Below are 9,424 nucleotides of genomic sequence, written 5' to 3'. Positions count from 1 at the left end.
ACTTTTGTGCATGGCGAGAGAAAGGGATTCAGTTTCATTTTGTTGCATATGGATTTCCAGTTTTCCCAGCACCATTTGTTGAAGATGCTATCCTTCCTCCATTGCATGCTTTTAGCCCCTTTATCAAATATAAGATAGTTGTAGTTTTGTGGATTGGTTTCTGTGTCCTCTATTCTGTACCATTGGTCCACCCGCCTGTTTTGGTACCAGTACCATGCTGTTTTTGTTACTATTGCTCTGTAGTATAGTTTGAAGTCTGGTATCGCTATACCGCCTGATTCACACTTCCTGCTTAGCATTGTTTTTGCTATTCTGGGTCTTTTATTTTTCCATATGAATTTCATGATTGCTTTCTCTATTTCTACAAGAAATGCCGTTGGGATTTTGATTGGCATTGCATTAAACCTATAGAGAACTTTTGGTAATATCGCCACCACTGAGCTATGCCTCCAGCCCCTGAAACATGTATTTTTAAAAGACAAAAACGTCAAAAATTAAATACTTGAGTTCAAGTGGCAGGATTATTATTTTTTAAAGTATTTTTTTAGTTGCAGCTGGACACAATATCTCCATTTTATTTATTTATTTTTATGTGGTGCTGAGGATTGAACCCAGTGCCCCATGCATGTGAGGCAAATGCTCCACCAGTGAGCTACAACCCCAGCTTGGGTGGCAGGATTATTAATAATGTATCTATTTTAAAGTGTTTATTTACTATTGATATTCTATTGTTTTTGTAATAAAGAAGAGAGAATAATCTTGTGGTTGCTGAATTCTTCAGAAGGCAAATTAATAAATGTGTGATGATTCACACAGAAGTTATGTAGGTTAAAGAAGATCTTTATATAACTCTTTAATCCTCATAACTATAACTTATTACTGGGCAAAGGGACCTTGATTATAAGATTTTTAAAAACTTCTAGTACAGTGAATCTTGACTATGAGATCCATTTTGTTACCTGTATTTCTTTTAGATAAATGTGCAGTGTTCAAGTGAAGAGAATTGTTTTGCAGAGTATAGCATCAGAACATATACATATAAAGGCAGATACTTCTTGAAAAAATAATGACACCTTTTTTCTTTAAAAACTCTGTTCTTATGAAGGAAGTCAATGAGAACGATTCAATATTCAAATATTTACTTTTACACAGTAATGGAATGGCCTATTTTACAATAATGTTGTTATTGCTGAATGAGCTCTTAGACCCCAGTTCTAAGGTTTTTGAATGTACACTGAATTTTTCCTGATTTGTAGATTAATTTGTATCTAGATGAGGAGAATCATTTCATTCTTGTTTTTCTCCCTAAATATCCTTCTCTTGTTTCTTGCCATATATGTTTGGTTTTTTCATTGACATTTACAGCAGTTCTGTATTAACATATCTTCTCATTTATCCTTACTAATTCTCTAATAAGTCAACCACAGAGCTCTTCTCCTTTTAAGTTTTTGAAATCTGTACATACTTAGGATTTCCCTTTCATCAGGCCAGCAGTCTGAGAAAGAAATTCGAAACTATTCTGTCTAAATTTTGGAAGATATATTTTAACTTTAAGATGAAAGTCCTAGACACATTGGGCAAATTTTCTGCTAGTTTGCCTGGTCATCTGGTATCATGCAGTCTATCTTCCCTCTCCTAGCAGGCATAGTTCCAGATTCCCAAAACACTTGAACCAAAAGACCTAATTAGTATATGGAAAACATTTCAGCATCATTTATCATTATGGAATATTTGTTTAAACATTTATTGATTTACCCACTTCTTTCACATCCATGTTAGGGGTTCTCTTAGATTTAATTTTTACCAACTCTGGTGGTATCAGGATTCTCAAGAAATTAAATAGGTAGGTAAAGGAACCAGAAGTCTGTCAGATGATGAGCAAGCCTTGACCTCATTTCAGATTGCTAATTGAGGCTCTGAAGTGGAAGCATCATCAACTGTATTTAAGTGGATTTACCACTCTAATGTAGAAATGGAGCAAACAGCAAGGTAGGGAGTGAGATGTGAATACATCAAAAAGAAAACAGGACCTGGGCACAGTGGTGTACACCTGTAATCCCAGCAACTGAGGCTGGACAGGAGGATTGCAAGTTCGAGGCCAGCCCCAGTAACTTAGTGAGGCCCTAAGCAACTTAGCAAAAAAATAAAAAGGCCTGGGGATGTATGTAGCTCAGTGGTAAAGCGCCCCTGGATTCAATCGCTGGTACCAAAAAAAAAATTTCTTTTCAGGAATAAAGGGAATCTTAAGTTTCTTCATTTTTGCCAGCCTGACTGTGCTTACTTCTTAGGGCAGACAGTTCACATACTGTTCCAGCATAGAGTACTACTAGAGCAGAGATGTAGAGCAGTGGGTAAGTGTGTGGAGCCAGACTCCCTGGGTTTGAATTCCATTTGTACTTACTAATTGTGTGATCCTGGGAAAGTTACTTTAGTCTCCCTCTGCCTGTCTTTTCATCTGTAACTGGGATAAGAATAAACCCCCCCAAAAAAAAAAAAAAAAAAAGAATAAACCCCACCTCAGAGTTTTTTAATGCATTAAGAAAATTAACACATTCAAACACTTAGATTGATGCCTGGCGTGTAGTGGATGCTCAGTAAGTATTTGCTGTTGTCATTAACAATGGAAGCAGCCTTGTTCTGCAGCACTGTTCTTTTTGGCTTTCTAATGACTTACATTAATGAGTCTAGGTAAAACATCTGCACAGTTTTGTTCCTTGTCCCAAGTCTTTCATTTCTGTTTTATAACTGTAAAATAGATGTTGGCATATGAAATAGGCAGAAAAATCTGGAGTTGCTGTTTCATTGACATAGCCAGTGATGGTACTTGCTTGTTCTTCTGTCAGCAAGTTTTCAAACAGTGCATAGGGAAATTGGGGAAGCAAATACAGTAGGAAGGGTGGTCCTGTTGGAGATTTCAGAATCCTTATATCAATGAATATTGTTTGATGAACAGGTGTAATCTGGTGAAACCTCTGCTTTTGTAAAATCCTATATGAAGTTGTTCACTTTTATTTCTATTTATTTTAACATGGATTTTTATAAATCTAATAGCATATTGTTCTCTCTGCAGAGTTTTATAATTTATTTGGAAATATTTTAAAATTTCCCTTGTGATTTTTTTCCCCTTGATCCTAGGATTGTATAGAAGTGTGTTGTTTAATTTCCAAATATATGAGATTTTTCTAGATATCTTATTGATTTCTAATTTAATTTCACTGTGGTCAGAGATATTCAGTCTCTTTAAATGTATTCTTATACTATATCTCAGCATATGGTCTATCTTAGTGAATAGTCTTATATGTACTTGAAAATTGCAGTTGTGAATAAAGTGTTCTCTGTGTATTATTAATCCATTTTGTGTCAATACAATGAAATACAAAGATAGACTGACTTTGTAAAGTAAAGAGGTTTATTGAGCTCATGGTTTTGGAGGCCGAAAGGTCAAATAGCATGGTGCAGTCTTGGGCTAGGACCTTTCTGGTCTCATAAAGCCATCAATATTCAGTCATAGTGGTCCCACCACAATGACTTTATCTAATCCTAATTATCTCCCAAATGGCCTACCATTAAATTCCATAGTCTCATTAAATTTCTACCCAGTGGGGATTAAATTTCATCATGAGTTTGGTGGGAGAGTGGGTTCACAAACAATTTTTAAATTATAGAACCATATATGTGTCATTTAGGTCAGAGTGGTTGAGTTTTGGTTAGATCTTCTCTTATCTTTTTTGTTGTTTTTAACTTATTGAGTTTGTGGGGATGTTATTTGTTTGTTTTTGGCCAAGTTGTAACAGTTACTAAGAGAGGGTGCTAAATACTGTATTTATTTTTCCCTTTAATTCTTTCAGTTTTTGTTTTATATACTTGAAATTCTAATTCTAGGCATGTAAACATCTATTGCTATTATAAATTCCTGATGAATTGGTCTTTATTTAGTTAGTTATTTTTTGCAGTAATAGGGATTGAACCCAGAGTATTCCACCACTGAGCCACAGCCCCATGATATTTTGAGACAGGTTTTCACTAAGTTGTTAAGGTTGGCCTCCAACTTGTGATCCTCCTGCCTCAGTCTCCAAGTCACTGAGATTGTAGGCTTGTGCCATTGTGCCCAGTTTGAATTGACCTTTTTATCATTATATCCCCCTTTAAATCTGGGAATATTCTGTATTCTGAAGACTACTTCAAGGTTACTTCAGTTTTTGTATGTGTATGTGTTTTTCCATTTACTTTGAGCTTTGCCAATATCTATTCTTAAGAGCATCTCATGTAGATATCATATAATTGTATCTCACTTTTTCATTCATTTTTGACAGTTTCTGTCTCTTTATTGGTAGTGTTTTATCTATTCACATTTAATGTAGTTTTTGATGTGGTTGTACTTAGCTCTGTCATTTTACTATTGTTTTCTTTTGTGTCATGTGTTTTTCATAGTTTCTTGCCTTTGAATTATTCTTTTTTGAATTCCATGTGATCAGCTAGCTTTTAAATGTATTACATTCTTAAAAAAACAGGTTCTCCAGGGATTTCTTTCATTTGCAACAATATAAATCTGTTTACCACCCTTTATCCTTTATGCATTAGTTGTCACATATGTATACAAACACTAGAACCTCCCCCAAAACAGGGTTATAATTTTTGCTTTAAACATGCATATGTGTTTTTAAAAATTAAGAGAAAAAAATATTCCTTTATATTCACCCTTATATTTACCATTTCTGGTATTCTCTATTTCTTTTAGATACAAGTTCCATCTAGAAACATTTCCTTTGGCCTGAAAACTTCCTTTAACACTTCTAGTAGTTTGTTGGGAACAAATTCTTGATTTTTGTTTATCTGAAAATATCTTTATTTCATATTCCTATGTGTGTGCAGGAGCATACTCCCTCCTCTTTCCCTCCTTCCCTCTCTTTCCCTTTTTTCCCCTCAGCACTGGAGATTGAGCCTGGAGACCTTCTGTTTTTATTTTGAGATAGGGTCTTGCTAAATTGCCTAGGCTAGCCTTGAACTTGTGATCCTCCTGCCTAAGCTTTGCAGTTGTTGGATTATAGGCTTGTACCACCATGCCTGGCTTCATCTTTATTCTTAAAAGATATTTTTAGGATAACAGGATTTATCCTTTCATGAATTACAGGATTGTGGTTTGATATGTCCCCTTACTTCTTCTAATACTTTAAATAAAGATATTTCAGTGTCTTGTGACCTCCATTGTTTTGTTTTGTTTTTTGTTGTTGTTTAATTTTTTTTTAAGTTGGACACAGTACCTTTATTTTATTTATTTATTTTTATGTGGTGCTGAAGATCGAACCCAGTGCCTTCCACAGGCTAGGTGAGCGCTCTACCGCTGAGCCACAACCCCAGCCCCTCCATTGTTTCTTAATAGTCATTGAGATTACTTGCAAGTAATGTGTCATTATTTTCTGATTGAAGATTTTCCCTTGAGCTTTGGTTTGCCCATGATGTTGGAAGGTTGGTTTTCTTTGTATTTTTCCTGTTTGAGATTTACTCACATCCCCATATATGTAAATTAATGTCTTTGGTTACATTTGGGAAGTTCTTGACCACCATTTCTTAAGTATTTACTTTTTTCCTGTCCCGTTTTCATTGTCTTGCTTGAACTCCAGCTATACATATGATAGACCTTCCTATTTTGTCCATCAGATCTCTAAGTTGAGTTTGTTGTTCTCCTTTTTCCCTTCCTCCTCCTTTAAAATCATTCCCCCCCCCCCCTTTTCTTTAGATTGGCTAATTTGTATTACTCTTTAAGTACTCTCATCTCCAGTTTTCAGGTAGGTGAGTTTGGGGTTTGTTTTGGGGGGTGGGGGTGTGTTTCCCAGATATGTGTTTCAATACCAGAATTTCTGTTTGGTCTTTTTTATGGTGACCATTTCTTTGCAGAGATTTCCTATTTGTTCGTTCATTAGAAGAACATTTTAAATTTATATCCTTCATCTTCTTTGAGTTTTGTGTGCTAAATCCATCATCAGGGTTATTTCAGAGTCAATTTGCATTGTCACATTTTCTTTTTTCCTTGTATGTCCAATAATTTTAGAAATTGTGAATGACACATGTAGAGGTCTGCATCTATTTATTCCTCTGAAGAGTGTTGATTCTTTTGTTATTATAGGCAGTTTACTTGGTTAGACTCAAATTTTTAAGCTCTGTCATGATGAAATGTCTTTTCAATTCTTTTAGATTTAGCTGAAAGAAAAACTTATCTCCTTAGTGTCTGCCCTGTACAAGGTTAGTTCAGGTATCAACTAGAGATTTAGGTAAATTTGTACAAAGAAATTGGAACTCTGGCTCTCTGGAATTAGGATTTCTGTTGGAGTTTTAGCTTCTTCCAGCATCAACAAAGGTATAGTTTTTAGGTGTTCAGCTGTAAAAAATGAGAATCTCACTTTCTTCAAGCATCAACACCTACTTCTTGCCTGATTATGGTTGCTATCCAATTTTTATATGTTGTCCGGAGTTTGTAGTTTTCTTTGATCCGTTCAGTACAATAGGAACTACTAAGCTATTACCAAAAATCAGAATACCCCCATCTTTTTTATTTTTTTTAATAAGCACTGGGGATAGAACCCAGGGGTACTATGCCCTTGAACTATATCCCCACCCCTTTTTATTTTTATTTTGAGGCAGAGTATGGCTCAGGAACTTGGGGCCTGTAATTTGTGGTTCTCTTGCCTTAGTCTCCCAAGTAGCTGGGATTACAGGTAGGCTCTACTACACCCAGCTCCCATCTTTATTTTTTTGAAGAGAAAGGATGGTTTGTTTTTTGTTTGTTTGTTTACCGAGGATTGAACTTAGGGGCACTTGACACTGAGCCACATCTCTAGCCCTATTTTGTATTTTAGAGAAAGAGTCTTACTGAGTTGCTTAAGTGCCTCACTTTTTGCTGAGGTAGGCTGTGAACTTGAGATCCTTCTGCTTCAGTCTTCGAGCCCCTGGGATTATAGGCATGTTCCACCGCACCCAGCGGTAGAATGGTATTTTAAAAAACAGTGTGAGATAGTTATCATCACCATGTTTTTATCATATCTTAGTGATCATTTCAACCACTGAAATAAATTATTCAGAACTAATTGCTAAGCATAAGGATAAAAGTAGCTCAAGGATTTAGAGAAGCACCATTTTCCTTATACTCATTCCCCTTAAGAAATACCTCAGCCTTGTGTAACATCTAAAAGTTTAATTTCTTGTTAAGTGGGTGCTTATCAAATTGGAAATATCTTATTGATAATACATTTTGGTCACTATTAGCCTGATGTTGGTGATGTGTGAGGAACAATTAGAAGACTAGAAGGCATTCTTAAATTAGGCTTAAAATTTTTAAAAAAATGTTTTTTTAGATGTTGATGGACTTTTATTTTATTCATTTATTTATATGTGGTGCTGAGAATCAAACCCAGTGCCTCACACATGCAAGACAAGCACTCTACCACCCCAGCCCTAGGCTTAAAATTTTTAATAAATAAATTTGGCAAAATTCTTTGAGTTATCACCATTTCCTTTGTATAGTTATTTGTTTATTTACAAAATTTTCATTGAGAACTATACATTCAAGAGAGTATATAAAATGTATGTATATAACAAAAAATGAAAACTCTTGATTTTTTATTGACCTTAGTCAGTTGTTAATTATTCATTTTTATTCCTCCTCTTTCTTTCTTTTCCTCTCTTTCTCTGACTTAAACTTGAAACTCACAGGCATTGCCAAACATTGCTGGTGATATTCGGGGCAAACAAGATTATATAGGTTCTTGATAACATACATTTCTTCCCACGTTGCTTATAATCTCATAAGAAACCATTCCGTAGTCCTTGGACATCTGCTAATTGTAGTTAGGATAGCTGTGTAACTTCCAACAAAATGGAAAATTCAGTCCTCCTTTAAAAAAAAAATCTATTGACCTTGATAATACTCCCTCCCCCCCTGTGGTGTTAATACATTTTTAAGTGGTCATTTTAAAATATTTACACGTGTAAATATTTGACATTTGTTTGTTTTGCAGAAAGAATTAGGGGCGCTTATAAATCTTGAATCATTAAAAGATTGAAATGGTACCAGGTGGGTGTGGTGGTACACGCCTGTAGTCTCATCTACTCAAGGCACTGAGGTGGGAGGATTACTTGAAAAAGGAAAAAGATTGAAAATAGAGGAATAGAGACAAGAACATTAAGTTACTTTCAACTTGAGAATGTAGACTTTCAAGATTTTTTGGCAGTTTAAAATGAATGTACTGATAGCCGCAGAGGGCAAATATATGAGCTGTGGTTTATAATGAAGCTCTAGCAGAGTTAGATTGCAAATGGAGGGAGAGATTATACAGCCACAAAATACTTCCAATGCAGGATACCAATTTTTTAAAAATGTGAACTCCTTTGCTTTCCACTCTCATGGTAGTAAAAGACATCTTGACTTCTTTTTTTAACTAGATATGAAGAAGCTGAAGTTCGGAAAAAACTTGAAGAAAAGGACAGACAGGAGGAAGAGCAACTGCAGCAACAGAAAAAGCAGGAAGCAGGAAGAGAGGATAGTAGTGCATCGTCTAAAGGTTCTTTGGAGACTATGTTGGATTCCAAAAACAAAACCCAAAGGGTATCTCAAATTTGTTGTGTAAAGTAAAAAGACTGTTTTTTTTGTTTGTTTTTTTTTTTTTGGTTAGATGATATGCTTATGGAGAGTTAAGGTAGCACTATAAAGTTCTTTTAGACAACAAGGGTAAATGTATTTTAATTTGAAGTTGAATTAAATATTATAGTTTCAGTTGATTTTAGGTTTTTCTATGAGTTTTTACAGCAGTATGTTCTATTTAATTATATTCTTAACAGTCACTGTAGACTTGATGAGAGAGATAAGAGCTGTGATTCAGTACATCTGAGTTCTGGGGTTGTGTCAAGTCTTGTTTAACTACTCTGGGACTCAGTAGATGATATTTAAGGTTTTTCTTCTTTCTCATAATGAAATTCATATTAAAAGAAAGATTTGGTATATTGCTTTATTTGTTGCCAAATATCTGTTTCTGGAATCTCATTCACTCCTTTTTGCTCTTTCCTTCTTTTTCTGATTTTCCCTTCCTCTTTCTCGTTGTCCATTTTGTTTAGCTACTACTATTAATCTTTTCAGCTGTATCATCTGTTTTCCAAAAGCTACCAGTGACTTACTCTATACCACCAGCTATCACTATCTCCCTTACTTCCTCAGAATCATTCTTCCTAAAAAATAATTTCTTCTGCATTATTAAATCCTTGAGAGATTTTCTTCTTTTTTTTTCTTAGTATTTTGTAGCTTTCAGCTTTCATTTGTATGTGAATCATCAGTTTCATTAATTAATGCCAGTTAAAGATGTAGCTCAGTGACAAAGTGCTTGCCTAGCATGTGTGAGACCCTGAGTTTAATCTCCAGTATTGCACTCCCCCCCCC

The 9,424-nt window shown here is 35.0% G+C and overlaps 1 protein-coding gene across 3 annotated transcripts in view; it reads left to right on the top strand.

Annotated features, from left to right (window-relative positions):
* Usp8 (ubiquitin specific peptidase 8) overlaps window positions 1–9,424 on the top strand; it is a 55,902-nt gene that overhangs the window by 17,290 nt on the left and 29,188 nt on the right. For all 3 annotated transcript variants that reach the window (XM_015480674.2, XM_048793510.1, XM_048793511.1), the window contains one exon: window positions 8,437–8,599. In XM_015480674.2, coding sequence (XP_015336160.1) covers window positions 8,437–8,599 — 163 coding nt within the window. The remainder of the gene's footprint in view (window positions 1–8,436; window positions 8,600–9,424) is intronic.

Source organism: Marmota marmota, unplaced genomic scaffold, assembly GCF_001458135.2.
Source record: "Marmota marmota marmota unplaced genomic scaffold, marMar, whole genome shotgun sequence".
NCBI lineage: Eukaryota > Metazoa > Chordata > Mammalia > Rodentia > Sciuridae > Marmota > Marmota marmota.
Note: the sequence above shows the minus strand (reverse complement) of the source record. Positions and strands in the feature narration are given on the sequence as shown.